This window comes from Electrona antarctica (genome assembly GCF_951216825.1).
Source record: "Electrona antarctica genome assembly, chromosome: 12".
Lineage (NCBI taxonomy): Eukaryota > Metazoa > Chordata > Actinopteri > Myctophiformes > Myctophidae > Electrona > Electrona antarctica.
The window spans coordinates 40,188,574-40,205,304 of NC_136793.1; the positions used below are offsets into that span (position 1 = coordinate 40,188,574).

Below are 16,731 nucleotides of genomic sequence, written 5' to 3' on the forward strand. Positions count from 1 at the left end.
CCCACAAAAGTGGCAGTTGGCTGTCATTCATCATAACTAGACCTGTACGTGCCCGTCTCATGCCTCTTTTACACGGCGACCATCTCCAGATAAAACGACAAAGTCCTGTTGCGTTCTCAATTTTTATTGACCCTTTACACGAGAATGCACACTTTATGAAAACGCTATAATGTCGCTCGGTGGCGGTAACGGGCTGCCAAATAGACCAGTCACCCACGTACAAGAAGAAGAACCCCTTCACGCAACCCTATTGGGGTTTGAATGATTCCGGAACACAACGTGGTTGTGGCCGCAGCCCAGAGCATGCAGGCAGAGCGCGCCACGGGATGGTTATATATTTTATAATACATTAGGCTACATAAACGCTGCTGCTGCGGCTGCCGCCTATCACAAGGCTTTTTCGCTGATGAGCAGCGCTTTGTAGGCGAGGAGGGAGGCTTGTTCAGGAACTCCATTATATCATATATGGCTCTGCATCAATGTAATAAACATATGCGCTGTGAGCCAACGTGAGCCATGATGTCATAAGTTTTACGGATTCACCGTTTTGCCTGTTTACATGGAGAAGGCATAAAATGGCGTTCTCAAAGATTTCCACTCTAGCTAGGAGGTGGTTTCACTTTGTTGCGTTTTCACCTCCTGAAAACACCGTTCTCGTCTAAAAGGACTGCAGCAAACGATACTTTATTTTTCCGTTTTATAACACCATTCTCGTGTAAAGACCACCTTAGTCGGCCACCGGCCTACTTGGGAACGATGCAACTTGGGAACCTAATGATATACATTGCCATAGCACCCGTTTTAACTGTCAGCCAGTGTCCCACATGGAGATCTGTGTATGTGCCTGTGTATGTGAAGACTGCAAACTGAAAAGTGTACTTGGCAATCAATTGGGCCCACTGGCAGAGCCTGATTGGTTGAGCCTCAATTGGCTGAGGCAGAGGCTTGAAATTGCACAGGTGAAAGGAGTTGGCCTCATTAGGCCCACTGGCAGAGCCTGGCCCAGGTGAAAGGAGTTGGCCTCATTAGGCCCACTGGCAGAGCCTGACCAGAGCCTTTTGTGGTGGTTCTGGAGAACCGTGGGTCCGACCGACTCGATACCTGGCACTGCACTCCCTGTGGGGGTGTGGAACGTGTGTGTCGAATGTGAAGTTGGTGGGTCAAATGGTTCTTGAGTTACGTGCATTACAACCACACATGTGCATTACAACCACACATGCACGCACACACACACACACACACACACAGAGACGTGGCGCATTTATAGTAGGATGTAGAAAATGGGACTTTGTTCCCAGCATCCTAATCGATAACTTGTCAAAGTTGTCAGCCAGCGGCATTGGGACATTTACTGTATTACAGCAGTGGTTCTCAAAGTGAGTTTAGGAGTGCACCATGGTTCCAAATGAACCCTTACGTGTCTAACTTTTGAGTGTATGGTTCCATTTGTGTACACGGTTATTGTTACAGCAGTGGTTCTCAAAGTGGGTTCAGGGGTTTCCAAGTACACTTAGTTATGGGGGTCCTTGAAATTAAACAAAGTTTAACCACTGCTTTACAGTAATGACTCTCCTCGATGGCCTGTAGTAAGTACTGTAGTAACCGTCAACTTTTGAAGATTCATCTGTTGCCATGGAAGCGGTGATGTGAATGGGAGGCTTCCTGAGTGCAGCTTTATGCTAATGAGGTTCAGTCAGCCAGGCTCTCTTTGGTCGGTACACAGATGTTAGACAAGAGTGGCCTGATCCTGCCATCCAATCAGCTCAGTCAGCTCTCAAGTCTGGATGAATGTGTTATTTATGTTCTCTGTCTGTCTGTGGCCTTCACAGGAACAGTTATCAAATGAATCATTGCAGGAACAGAATGTGGTGTGTCTGAGTCACATAATTAAACACGGTGTTGCATCACAGCCAGAGATGCAGATGCTCAGAGTTGATGACAATGTGTGAATGTATGTGTACTTGTGATTCTAAATGATTGAGAAATATTAAATGCAATATAAATGCAGATCTACAAGCTCACATCCGAGCAACAATTTGTAAGTGTAATACATTACAGATGATATAATCACTATTGTCAATAACAGAATGTGGAGGGGTGTTGTCTATTTGGGGTAGTTTTTGACTGCTAGTTGTGTTTTGTTTGTTTTTTCTTGTCTTTTTATTTTGTGTAATTTTGTATGCTTTATTGTAAAATCATTAAAGTTTGATGACAAAAAAAAGCTCACATCTGAGCTTGTAATTCTGCTTCAAGTCCCATAGCATAAAGTGACCAAAACTCGGCAAGATGCTGAAAAACCAATTAATATACTGTAGACTGAGGGTACACACGTGACATCATTATCATACCCGGAAGTTATGCGGGAACATCAACTCTGTGGCAAAATAAATACTTTCTGGGCAGCCCATACATCCAAACGAAAAATTGCATTAAACAAAGTTAAATGACATTAAACTCACTTTGCCACTCGATTTGCCACTCACTTTATGCATGCGCAATACCCTCTATTGCAATGCACTTTTTACTGGTCTTCCTAAAAGGTTGGGGATGTCCAAGGTTGCAGCTTATTTATAACTATGCTGCTACTGCTAGACTGCTAACAAAAACAAAAAAGAGAGAACACTCCACGTCATAGCTAGACTACACTGTCCTCCAGAATCGATTGTACTCTCAACGGGTTAGGGCCAGCCTACATCAGACTCACTGTTGTTTTTATGTTCCTTCAGGATCCCGGCTTAGATCCTCTACTGCAGGCTTGCGTAACCCTATCTAAAAGAAAATAGCACAATAAGCACATGCAGTCTTGCTATAGTACAATTTCTCCAACAACAAAAAATAATAAAAATCATCATTTCATTTCATTTTACTGTGTGCTTTACGAATTTTAGCTGTCTCCCCTTGTTTTTCTTGTTTGCTTCTTTTAAATAATTTTCCTTTGTTAAACTTTAAAGCATGATTTGTTTGAACGGTGCTATACAAATGAAATGTATTATTATTGTCATGTTCATCATTTTCATTATTATGATTAACCAGCTCTAAGTAGCAGCAACTATATGTACAGTAGAAGCTGTTTTTTTTGTTTTGCGTCCTTCACTCTCACTGTGTCACTCTACCCCGTAACCCATGGACTCCTTTCTATATTCTTATCCCTCTATTCTCTTTCTCCATCTCCCTTTGTGTTGTTGGTCCAGGCTGCAGAGGTGGAGAGGCAGCTGTCCACTCAGGTCCATTCATTACGGGATGACTTCAGGGAAAAGAGTGTGTCCACCAGCCAGCATGTGACACAACTAGAGAGCCTCCAGGTTGAGGTGAGACTCGCATCCTGAGAATCAGGATTAATACTGGCATTGATGGTTGGCTGGCTGACTGTCTGTCTGACTGACTGGTTTGTCTGATTGAGAGTAATTTACAGAATTTACAAAATATCAATTTTCTGTGCCAGTCCGTGCCTGCTAGCTGTGGAGTACAGTATGTGCTGAGAAGGTTCTGCTTTTGTGAAAGTGAATCAGTTGTAGTTGTTACTATGCAACATTGGCAGTAAGGATTAGGAATCATTCTCCTATTCCAGTGAATTTGCCTTAGTCTGTTCAGAGATTAGTCAACTGTACTCTTTTTCCTCTCTGCTCTATCACCATTTCCCCCTCTCTTCTCCCTCCTCCATTCTCTCTCTTGAACTCCTGTTGGGTGAAGCAGCAAGGACTAGAAGTGAGTGTGTCTAATGCTGTCCATTAGTCTGAATGCATGCTGCATGCAACTTCTTGTAAAATAAAGAAACAAGGATTGGACCAACACTTTTTAAACTCACTTTCTCTTTTTTAGATGGACTTAAATAAATTCAGACTTAAAGGGATAGTTCACAATTTTTTAACTTAAGTTGTATGAAATACTTGCCATTAATATAGTGGTTGCAACTGTATTAATTGATTGCCCGAGTCCCGTTGTGGGAGTTCTGCTCTGGTTTAGGTGAATATTAAGTTGTTCCGGTCATTTTCTGAAATACCTATTTCTAAAATATTAGCGCAACTTTCGTTCAACTTTGATCCCCTCTACCACATGGAACTATTTTTTGGGCGTAGGATGGACACAAAAAACATAGTTCTGTGTGATAGAGGGGTAAAAAATGAACGAAAGTTGCACTATATGATAGGTCAACAATACAAATGACGCTAGTTTTGTGAATTAATTTACTTTTAATACGTGGCCCCTTGTGCCCCCCACAAAATGACTGGAACTACGTAATATTTCACCAAAACCAGAGCAGAACTCCCACCACAGGACTCGGGCAATCAATTAATACAGTTGCAACCACTATATTAATGGCAAGTATTTCATACAGCATACCGTTCAAACATTCTGAACTATCCCTTTAAGCTTTATTCATTAGAGTTAATGTGCTCCATGTTCTACACGTTCAGTCTAAAATTGTCAGTTCCTGTAATTTTATGTAATACAAGCATTTGTATGTAATTCAACTTGCAGTTCACTGGAAACAAAAACCTAATTGAATTGATCAAATACTGTAGATCTTACATTTCTGGTCATACTCCTTTATTAAATCAGTGACATAATTTTGAATCCCTTTGTAAACCTATGGCAATCCCTGTTTCCTAAGATTGAGCATGAATAACATGCTTAACAGAACATGAAATATTGTGGTGATATCATTGACCGAGTCATGTGTTTATGTACAGAAACCTTAGGAGGATTACAGGGCAAGAAGAGAAAAAAGATCTCATCTATATTTAGACCCAATGCTGCAATGTCTGGGTGCTCCCACTTGTCTTAACATGACTGAGGACTGAGATGACGAATGGCTTTTTCTCCTAGCTTTGTCAGACAGAGTCTATCATATCAGCAGCAATGTCAAACAAAAATATCTTAAGGACACACTAAACCTGCCTGCAGATGCTCATAAATGGTAAATGGTGCATTTATATAGCGCCTTTATCCAAGGCGCTTTACATAGATTGTGCATTACATTCACCCATTCACACACACATTCATACACCGATTGCGGCGGAAGCCATGCAAGGTACCAACCAGCACATCGGGAGCAATTTGGGGTTCAGTGTCTTGCCCAAGGACACTTCGACATGTAGCCAGGAGGAGCCGGGATTCGAACCGCCGACCCATGGATCATTGGACGACCTGCTCTACCTCTTGAGCCACAGTCGCCCCTCATGTAGTAACTTATACACACCATTGAGCAGATGATGTGAACATAATGTCAGGCTTCTGCATTGTGAAGTAGGTTATGAGATGTAGGTCAAAAGCGGCGGGGATAAAAATGAACAAGCACTGATGTTCGTTTTAATGGGGAAATTACTGCTCAGCCTGGCAGGCTACAAAGACCAATGAAAACAATTTTGCCAGTCATGAGAAATGTGATGTGTTGTTGAAAACGCCGGCCTTCAGTTAAAGGACAATACAGGAATGAGTTAAACCTGATATCATGTTCAAACTAACTTACTTATCACAAGGACATTCCATAATATGAGGGTGGCAGCCTCCGGTTCCGCCTGTGCTAGGCAACAAACATTCTTCTGACCAAGGGGAGTAACTTTAATCTTGTGCAAGACTTTCCCTAGTCAGGAGAACAACAACTCAGCAAGGGTATAAGTAGGACCACAGCTGCATGTCTGGGTCTTTATCTTCCAGCCAGGGCATCAAAAAGACCTTGTAACCCATTTAGCTATAGTGATGTGTAACCTGTTCTCTGCCATGGTTTTTCCTGCCAGATTAAGATGCTGTTGGAGCAGAAGATGGAGCTGGAGCAACGTGTGCATGCTATGCTAGAGGAGCACGAGCTGCTACAGAACACTGTGGACCAGTTGCGGGAGAGAACACTGGTCCTGGAGAAACAGTGTCACCAAAAAGATTTACAGGTTGGTTGTAGTACAATGGTTCTATACAAGTGGTCCTTGTGAGGATTCCCGGGGGTCCCCAGCTAAGTTATTGATAGTTGGGGAAACAAATGGACGCTTACAGGTCTGTAACTTTGAGATTTGTACAGAGTAAAATTAACTGTAATGTAAAGTGTACTGTAGATTGGGGTTAGACTTAGAGATAAAAATCGTATCAAATGCGGATCCAGGGCCTAATGCATGTCAAACAGGGGTCCTTGAAATGGAAAAGGGCTGAGAACCAGTGGAGCTCTTCAGTGTGTAGACGGTGTCAAAAAATCGGCAGTGGAGCACCCTCCAGTCCACTGATTAAAAAGGGAACGTTCCCTGCGTTGACGATGACGTGACACTGAGTGGAGCTTCGGCGTAAGAAATATCGTTCACAATATTAAACTGGAGACAGGCGTTGGTTGTTGAGGTAAAAGTAGCAATACCAAAATGTAGAATACTTCAGTAAACTGGCATATTGGCATCAGAATATACTTAGAGTACCAAATGTTCATCACTCTAATGTAATAATGTGTAACATTCATTTAAGTAATCTTATTGTGGAAAGATTATATCAAAAATAACGTTTAATAAAACATGTTACAGTATGACTTTAATGTTGTAGCTGGTAGAGGTGGGGATAATTACTTATGTGCTGCTGTGTAGCTTATCCTATAAATACATCATAATTGATCAGTTAAATGTTTTGTATTCACAATCTAAATCTAACTAGTAACTAGTAACTATATCTGTCAAATAATTATCGTGGACTAGAAATATGTAATATTTCAGACACTGAAGTAGCGACTGCTTGTGTGCATGCAATGTCCCTGTTAATGTCTATAGGGCACGGGTTGCACCGTGAGTCGTGACAGACCTGTTTCGAAGTAAGATGTTCCTGTACTGCTTTAAGTTGTCAATCACATTGCTTCTGTCGGGGTGTGATGCAAAGCAGTGACACTTGACAACTTGGCCTCGTGCAGGAACAGCGTGTAGTTTTATAGGCTAAAATCATAATGCAAAATCAGGTATACCTGTATACTGATTTTCCATCACGCTGACTCAGTTGAGACAGAGTCACTTGGAGCTGCAGGAGGTCCAGATGTCTCACAGACAGCTGAGCACCCGACTGGAGGAGCTGAGCGAGGAACAGAGCCTCCAGGGCCTCACCCCCCATCCCTCCAGTCTGCTGTATGAGATAGAACAGAGCATGGAGCAAGAGGAACAGGAACAGGAGAGAGAGCAGGTAAACATCATTCATTGATTTCATTCCACACATTGTTCACATATGAGTCCTATGCAGGGTTTCAGTCACTTTAGAGACGAGCACAAGAGCATTAAATACACAAACATACACACACACACACACACACACACACACACACACAAACTTAATTATTTATTTTATATTTTTTTATATATTCATATAAATAGGTCCTGTATCCATATTTTGAGAATATCTCACCCCCCTGTAAATTGGAAACCAATATAAATCACAGTGAATCGAGTTACATACACACATGCACATTTGATTAGAGGCAACTGTAAAGGCCTGATTTTACACACCGAAAATAGCCGATCCAAAGGATCAGCATAACTCGGGCATTATCTTCTCTCCCTCTGTGTCTAGCTGCGTCTCCAACTGTGGGAGGCTTACTGTGAGGTGCGCTCGCTCTGTTCCCATCTACGGGGCAATGACATCACAGACTCTGCCCTGTCCACCGACTCCTCCATGGACGAGTCTTCGGACTCGTCCTCAGCCAAGGATGTGCCTACGGGGAGCCTACACGCCAACCTACTGGAGCTACGGAGACTCACACAGAACCTGATGGATGGCAACGAGTCCACGGTACTGAACCAATGTCGTATTATGGCTCATTTATACTTTGTCACGTGACACTACCGCACGACAAGTATTTTCAACCGGAAAACTGTGTCGACGCAGCCTGGCTCCAGCCCTGAATCGTTAGTCATGGCCATTAAAAAAAGAAGTAATAAAGTAACTAATAAATTTGTGTCAGGCTAGTGTCAAACTACAGTAAGTAAGTATATAACAAAATTACTGTGACTAAAGGCCTATTCATACTCCAGTTTTAGGTGATAAGGTGACCACCGAAACGGTGTTTAGTAAAAAACAGATTTGGGTGAGCGGTGAATCGCTTACCACCGCAGTGTGTGTGTGTTGTGATGCAGGGTTCCCGGCGTAGTGATGAGGAGGCTCTGGAGGAACAGGTGAGGAAGCTGTCGGAGGAGTTGAGGGACATCAGAGATCTGTATGGAGCAGAACAGGACAAAACACGGAACAGTGAAAAGGAGCTACTACAACTGCATAGCCAGGTACTGGCACACAAACAGTCAGAAGACTGTAAAAAGAGAATAAAGAGAATCAAGTTTTATAGTAGCAAGTCGAACAGATTGGATTGGATTTAACTCCCAGTGACACATCCCTCCTTTGTCCTCCCCTTTAATATGATCTACAATTCACAGACTATGCTTTTATGCATGGAGTGTATCTTACTATTACTTAGTGCATCGTATGAGCATCCCCCTATGTGTCCTGCAGATGGCGCTGTTGTCTATAGAGATGCATTCAGTCCGTGAGGAGAGTGAGCGGATGAGAGCCATGGCTGAGGTCCGAGAGCCCAGTGAACAGCTCCAGAGTGCCATAAAAGACAGAGACGATGCCATAACCAAGTATGTCAGAGAGGATAATGACTTTCTGTCTATTATTCAGCTTGTATAATATTTATCCAGCAATTAACCCTGTCTCATTCAAACTAAATGGTAAATGGTAAATGGTGCATTTATATAGCGCCTTTAACCAAGGCGCTTTACATAGATTGTGCATTACATTCACCCATTCACACACACATTCATACACCGATTGCGGCGGAAGCCATGCAAGGTACCAACCAGCACATCGGGAGCAATTTGGGGTTCAGTGTCTTGCCCAAGGACACTTCGACATGTAGCCAGGAGGAGCCGGGATTCGAACCGCCGACCCATGGATCATTGGACGACCTGCTCTACCTCTTGAGCCACAGTCGCCCTACATTGTTGCTGTCGGGCAGATAGGAGTGTCACGGGAAAGTAGCAAAAGTAGCTGATTCACAGGGGCCTAGTGGTTATGGTGCATACCTCACATACCAGGCTCTAATGCAGCCTGACAGCTAGTCGCGGGATCGACCATTGCTGCGTGTCACTCCCCATCTCTCTCTCCCTGTTTCCTGTCACTCTTCACTAGTGACTAGACTATCCAAATTAAGGCAGAAAGGCCCAAAAAATATCAAGCTGTGAGGCTTTTTTTTGAGTGGTGTAAACCACTCCTATAACTGGCTTTTTTGTGCAGAAAAAATGAGCATGGTTGCTATGTTCACCCTGTTGTAATGACGTAATGAAATCACACCCGGGTGAACAGGGTGAACATAGCAACCATGCTCATTTTTTCTGCACAAACAAAGCCAGGTAATGAAATCACACCCGGGTGTGATTTCATTACGTCAGACATGATTTCATTACGTCAGACAGACCTTACACCACTCAGTTCACACGGGTGTGATTTTTTTCATTCCTTTGGATTCCTTACAGTCAACATGTCTTTCTCTGAAAGATGATTATAGTTTGTGACTTGTGTGCCAGTGTCACACACTGAAAATTGCCAATCTACAAGCTCACAATGTGTCTCAGGCTCGCAGCATGATGCGTTGTTGTGAGCTTGTAACTATTTTCAGTACAATACATGGCACGCACAGCACAATACAAGTATAAATCAGACATAACCCTAACCATGAAAAAGTCCCATTACAAGTAATGATAGATAACTTATTAAGATTGGAAAGTATCTGAATTGGTCAAAATGGCAATAGGATACATGTTCAATCTTCCAGAAAACCCTAATGGTCTGAGATATTTAATAAAAGCAAAGGTTAAACAAAAGCCTCAGTTTGCGATTTCTTTAACTGGTTTGCTGTATGTAGATCAATCATCAATGGTACATACAGACAGACAGACAGACAGACAGACAGACAGACAGACAGACAGACAGACAGACATACATACATACATACATACATTTAGACTGCTGATATCTAAATATCATAATTTCACATATTGTGCTAATTGTTTAGTAAACAATGCTTTAATCCATGGACTCACAGGAAGAAAGCCGTGGAGATGGAGCTCACCAAGTGTAAGAAGGACATCACGTCTCTGAACAACCAGCTCCTGGATGCCATCCAACAGAAGCTCAACCTATCACAGCAGCTGGAGGCCTGGCAGGTGGGTCACCAGGCTGAGGCCACAAGCCAGGACAGGATACATACTTTTACTTAAGTCGGCAAATATCTTAACACTTCATTGTAATGTAATTTGTTAAACTTGTTTAAGAGCTATAGACAGTATAGACTATAGAGTAATTCTCGTCAAATCAGGTATAACTTGTGTAGCTGGGGTTGCGCTTACAATTCTAAACCGGTGGTTTCCAAATGGTTTGCCTGTGCCTTAAAGGACCACTTCACCACTTTTCAACTTCTCTTCCTATAATTGGTCCTCACTAATGATCATGATAAAATACCGCAATTTTATTTCCTACTCAATCTGTGTCTCATAGGAGGGCTGTGGGCAGTTCAGAAACCCATCCACCAGTGACATCATCGATGGGGATTCCAAGCCAATAGAAACTACAGGCTTTTTCCCCCTGAAAAGTTGCAATGCAAAAATGGAAGCCATCGTTCTCACGATAATAAAAATCTAAATATATTTTAAAACAAATCTTGTTTAAAAGAAAATCTGCCTAACGATGATGTCACTGGTGGACGGATGTCTGAACTGCCCACAGCCCTCCTATATGAGACACAGACATAGCAGAAGAAAGAAATGGTGGTGTTTTATCATGAACATTATTGAGAACCAATTATATGAAGAGATGTTGAAAAGTGGTGAAGTGGTCCTTTAAGGTTTTGTGACAACCACAGTATTGCCAGACACAGAAATATTGAAAATCACTGCTCTAAACAGCCATGAAGTCATTATGAAAAGTATTTTCTTAATTATGTAGCATGCTGGCATGAAAGGTGTTGTTGAAGTGTTTTTTTCACTATCCCTATAAACACTGTCCGACGTGCCTTTATGTTAACCAAACAAAACATGTACAGTCGCACACTGAGCCACTCGGCTTACAACTGAATGACACTAACTCTTAGTGATTTAATTTGAGGGGGGTGTCTTTAAACGAATGTCGCCCAGATACGTAGTCTGAGGACTCAGTGTGTGTATATGTGTATCTCCCTTCCCTTCCCCTCCTTACCTGTAACTAGCAGCTCTTGTCCTCTCTCTTTCCCTGGCTACAGTTTGCCTCCTCAGGGCTCTTTACTGTGTGGCTCTTGTGGTTTCTGATCTAGTGGCCTTTCTCAGCTTCCGTACCACCCTCTCTCCCCTGTGGTACCCCCCCCTCCTGCCTTAGAGGTGAGCTGAGGTGTGGCATCTGGCTTCTGCAACCTGAACCAATACGTTCTCATACCACCACGTCATCATGCAGAGCCATTTCACGCTGCAGTTGGTTGACTCGGCAGAGAAAAGCTCACTCCGGTCACCTATCTCAGGGGTTCTCAACCCGTGGGTCGCGACCCCTCGGGGGGTCGCCAAATTATTTTAGGGGGTCCCCAAATTATTAAAAAAAAAAAAAAAAAGATTTTTGTTTTATTTCTTTTTTCACGATTTTTCAAAAATAGCAGACCTACAAGCTCGTAGCGCGCCACTCGGTGGCGCGCTATGAGCTTGTAGATCTGCTATTTTTCAATAGCTAAATTATAACAATGCTTAAAACACCAAAAGGGGTTCCCGCCCAAAATGGTTTAAGGTTATTGTAGCAGTCAATTTATATTGGGGGGCGGGATGGGGGTCCCGAAACATTGCCAAAGCATTTCCGGGGGTCCCCGGCCAAAAACGTTGAGAACCCCTGACCTATCCATCATTAACCACCTCCGAGACCATCCGCTAGACCGCTACCACAGTCATGCCAATCTATCACCCTCTGTTCTCCAGCTTTCTGTCTCATCCCTAATACCCTTCCACATTCAGTCTCTTTTTTTCCCCCTTTTCTTTCATGTGCCGTAGCATTTGTCACATTGTATTCTCTGTTGTTCATGTTTTAGGATGATATGCACAGAGTGATTGATCAGCAGTTAATGGACAAGCACCAGGACGAATGGCGCTCTGCCCCTTACTCCCTGTCGTCGCCTTCAGGGGCCCGAGCCGGTCAGTCCTCCAGACGAGCTCACCGCATCTCCGACGGGGATAAGAAGCTCTTCTCTTTCTTCAAAAAGAACTAGTAGGGGCCTCCACCGGAATAGTCATGTGCACACGTAAATGAGACGAGAGGAGAGAGAGATATGGGAGAGATAATGTCAAAGCGAGTACAGGGGTAGCAACATAGCCAAAGATGGGAAAAGACATGCACTTACAGACAGGTGGGGGGCAAATGAGTTTCAGCGGCGTCATTTTGCACTTTATCCTGTCCATCACTCCTTCCCTTACAGATATTGGTGAAGAGCAACAACGGGTAACAGATCTAAGAGAAAGTCATCCCCAGAGACTTTGGCTTTAGTCCTTCTCAAACCATGGGCTCCAATAAACAGGGTCACAAAGTTTACCTCCAGAAAAGATGGGTCTGTTGTAGTGCCTAACTACCATCTACTGCCAACTCCGTAGAGGTAACACTGTGTACAAAATCCTGTTGTATGAATGACAAGGCTTCTGGGGAGAGACGGCTCAATAGTGTTGCGGTCGGGTGGAAACCTTGTATGTCCTAAACAGTTTTCAGGAAAGGGAAAAAAACGTGCATTCAAATGGATGGAACGTATTTTTCATTGGTTCAATCTTATCTATAAATGTGCCACGTCTCTGTATGTCTGAAATCCACGTAACTCGAGAACCGTTCGCCCCACCGACTTCAAATTTGACATATGCGTTCCACACCACCACAGGGGCACTCCTTGTGCCCGGTGTCGCCGGTTTTCCAAAGCCTCTGCCCAGGCTCCGGACAGGGCCCAAATCCATAGCATAGATCTCCATAATATGGAGATCTAGGGGTGAGGCCAGCTCCATATATTATATGGAGCTGGAGCTCCATATATTATAAGGTGCTGGCCTGTTCTGACATCACAATGATGTTGACTTAAACACTTTCAAACATAACCACCTGTTTCAAAACACTTTGCGATGTGACATCTTTTGAAACATAAAGAGACACCTCAGTCATTAAATATAGAGATACAAGGTCTCTGCCCGACAGCAACAATATGCACAGCAGCACCATCGGAGGAGAGAATAGTGGACCAGGGTTCCTGGTAAAAAACTATGGAACACTGCTCTATTGAACATACACAGAGAAATATTCTGTGTTAATTAAAAACTGATCGTTGGCTACATTTTTAAATTGTCAGAGTTAAATTAACACAGAGGATTTTCTAGTGTTTTCCGGTGTAGCAAGACACAGCTCTTGGATGAATTGTGTATAAGTGGTATGGACCTGTGGTATGGAAGTAGATTTACTATGAACCTATGAGACATAGTTCTATGGAACATTCCTTGCTATGGAATGCAGTTCTATGCAACATAGGATGCTATGGAACACAGCAATAGTATGGTCTTATGGAAGAATGTACTATGTGACGGGGCATAGCCTATGGAATATAGATATATTTTTGGGGAATACTGTTACTTAAGGAACTATAGCATATATGCTGTGGAGCATAGAGGAACACTGACCAATCTCTGGGTATGGACCAGTGTTGCTACAGCTAACGCTGATGTGATCCCTCAGGTTTATTCATACGTTCAGGGATATACCGTAATGCCACTGTCCCTGTAATTTGGACTGGGTTCATTAGAACTATACCATTACTCTTGACTGACAAACTAGCCAGTCAGTCACACAAGTTGGTCAACTCCCAGGACTGTTTGCCTTGTGAGATTGTTAAACCCTCATTCACATTTACAGTATTAGATCTATGGTGGTACCCAAACATGCACGATTAAGAGCCAAGTGTATGCAGGTTTTCATTTCACTAATTATTACAGACCCCATCCACACTGTGGGGAACTTTGTGAAAGTCCTTGGATGGAATGAGAACATGAATACTCTGGCCCTCCATGACAGGACACCACTGCTAGGACAAGGTATATGTTCACCACTCATTCAGCATACAAGTTCTAACCCTAAATAAAATGTACAAGGACTAATTAAGGGACCATTACATTGAGTATATCTATCAAAGCCAGCCTATATGTCTTTTAGTTGCGTCTATCTCAGGTCTGTGGTGACAGGGCTTTATGTTTATCTCTGATATCTGAATAAACCTTTGGGTAGCTGAGGTTAGCGGTAGCTTCTGATCAGGTGGGATTTTATTTCCTACAATTTTTCATACATGTGACAGTTTTCTTTCGTTCAATGTTACAATCATTGTCGTCATAAAATCAATCATCTTCCTAAACGACCAAATCTTCTAAATTGTTTACATGAGCTTGAGAAAAGGGGAGACAAACTTATATAGCACCAAGTCTTGGGTACATGGGTGAGTCACGGCCTCCTTTGTCCCAAGAATTGATTAGTTATTGCATTGCTGATATATACAAATACATTACTACATTATTTTAAGATATTGACAAGAAGAGTGATGTGATGAAAGACTAATGCAAAAGGTCTACCTCCCAATCTCATTGCTTTGGACCTTAGTGGGCACTTTGATTTCACTGCTATAGGGGCTTCCATTTAGGCTCACATATACCTGTGACTCCATTAACACATGTCGACAGATGTGATGCACCTGAATGCTTGCGTGTGTGCATGTGTGTGCGTATGATGTGCACCAGTGAGTGAACCTTGTGACGTCTTCTCGTCATCTCAGTGGGTTGCTCACAAGGATTTGAACCCAAAGAATGTTTTTTTTCTAAATAAGAGTTGACTAGGTTTGGATGAAATCGATATATTTATATTAAAAGAAATACATATCTTTTTTGAATGAAAATGTACTTTTTTGTAGAAAAAAAAAGGAAAGTAATGTATTACATTATTTGTATTTTGTTTTCTTCCGTGTATTGTGTGTCATTGTCATGGGTGAAAAGGGGAAGGACATTATCATTACCGAGGTGTTCATTTGACTTGGTGTGGCAGGCAGTAGTAGTAGTACTGTCTCATGAATCATAAGACAGTTATTCTATGTTTCACTTAAATTATTCACGAATAGTGGAATGGATGATTTATCTTTCACTTAAATTATTCACGAATAATGGAATGGATGATTTATGAGTAAGTCCCACAGATGGCTCATGAATCTCAGTCCTGTCTTGAGACAGATTGAATCCAAGTGTGTTGGCTAGAATTCATCACCCAGATCAGTGTTTTGACAGTTCTTTTATAGTCTCCAATAACGCCTGAAGCAAGTACCATCTTACAGGTGCGAACTACACAAAATAGCAGGGAAATGGTAGAATTTGAGTCCAATTAAATTCAGTAACTGTAATGTGAAGACAATATAAGTTTTATTCTATCGCATTCACTGTAAACAAATAATTTATTTCATTCACTGGGTCTTTTTGACAGGATTTAGTGATCACACCAAGACTGTTTGATAAGTTGACATTAAGAAAAACAGTCTGATGAAGATACCGCCGTTTGTGCCAACAGGCTTGGAATAACATGGATGGATCCAGCTACTCTTGCCATTAACGGGTTGACAGTTTTCTGTGTTTATGTCCCACAAACTATTCCAGTCCATGTGTTCTACTCTTCCTGTGTTTAACAAACCACTATGTGCTGTTAATGCATACTGTATGTCTCCCAGACTCATGGCCCAAACACTGCTGTAGACTGTACTGTATCATTTTCCATATGAAAACCTGTTTTTGCAATACTGTCTCCTGTGTCTTCTTGTGGTGTTGAACGTCCTGGTTTTATGTCGTTTGTGTTACTAGTGTTGTGGTGAATGCAGGCATTCCATTGAGTGAGTCCACTGCATGCCCCTACCGGTTCATATGCCAATAGTGTTGGTGCTTCTGTTCTGACGAGTTCATTGTTCCTCCTATGACTGCTCCCATTCACTGAACTAAAAACTGTTTTGGTTAGGGAAGGCCAAGAGCAATTCAAAATATTTGTCAAACTATTTTCTCAGCCATTTGGGGAATTTAGTGTATTTAGTAGGAATTTTGGCATACTGCCTTTGAACAGTAAATTACAATCTTCACAACCATCTCCTAGCCAGGGCCTTGTATGATATTCAGAATCAGTAAAGCTGGATATCGTCTCAAATCTTCTGGTAACATTCTGCTGAAAGTTACTTGAAAAAAATAGTTCATTATGTGACAATGCAATAGTGTACCCAATAAAAGTAAATACAAAATAATCAAACATCTTGTTAAAAAAGGTTCTACTAAACGGATTAATAGCCAGTGTATTTGTGTGTGCATTATGCCATCTGCCATAATAGAATGGCCATCAGTAAAGAGGTTATGAGGTTAGCAATTAAAGATGGGCTCTTTCAATAATACCCCTGCCTCAGCCATCTAAGCATAACAAATATTGCTACAACTAATTATTAATTTGAACACATTTAAACCACAATGCCTGTATTTGCCAAATTTTAGGGGAAATCTGTTTGTACTGAGGTGGAAGTATAGCAAACATTCTCAAGAAAATAAAAACCTTCAGTTTCGATTAGAACTTCTAATGTATATTATTTAAAAGTATTCATATGCATATCACTATTATATGACATGGCAATGCAGAACGCTTGAGAAAACTCAATATATTCATGTAATAATCATTGTAGGGGGTGATTTTATA

At 42.0% G+C, this 16,731-nt stretch overlaps 1 protein-coding gene across 1 annotated transcript in view; it reads left to right on the forward strand.

The window, feature by feature from the left end:
* bicdl1 (BICD family like cargo adaptor 1) overlaps window positions 1–15,800 on the forward strand; it is a 34,522-nt gene extending 18,722 nt beyond the window's left edge. The window contains exons 3-10 of the mRNA XM_079516247.1: window positions 3,192–3,308; window positions 5,739–5,885; window positions 6,958–7,137; window positions 7,522–7,740; window positions 8,085–8,228; window positions 8,455–8,585; window positions 10,049–10,169; window positions 12,044–15,800. Of these exons, the coding sequence (XP_079372373.1) occupies window positions 3,192–3,308; window positions 5,739–5,885; window positions 6,958–7,137; window positions 7,522–7,740; window positions 8,085–8,228; window positions 8,455–8,585; window positions 10,049–10,169; window positions 12,044–12,220 (1,236 nt within the window). The 3' untranslated portion in view covers window positions 12,221–15,800. The remainder of the gene's footprint in view (window positions 1–3,191; window positions 3,309–5,738; window positions 5,886–6,957; window positions 7,138–7,521; window positions 7,741–8,084; window positions 8,229–8,454; window positions 8,586–10,048; window positions 10,170–12,043) is intronic.
* The last annotated feature ends 931 nt before the right edge of the window (window positions 15,801–16,731 follow it).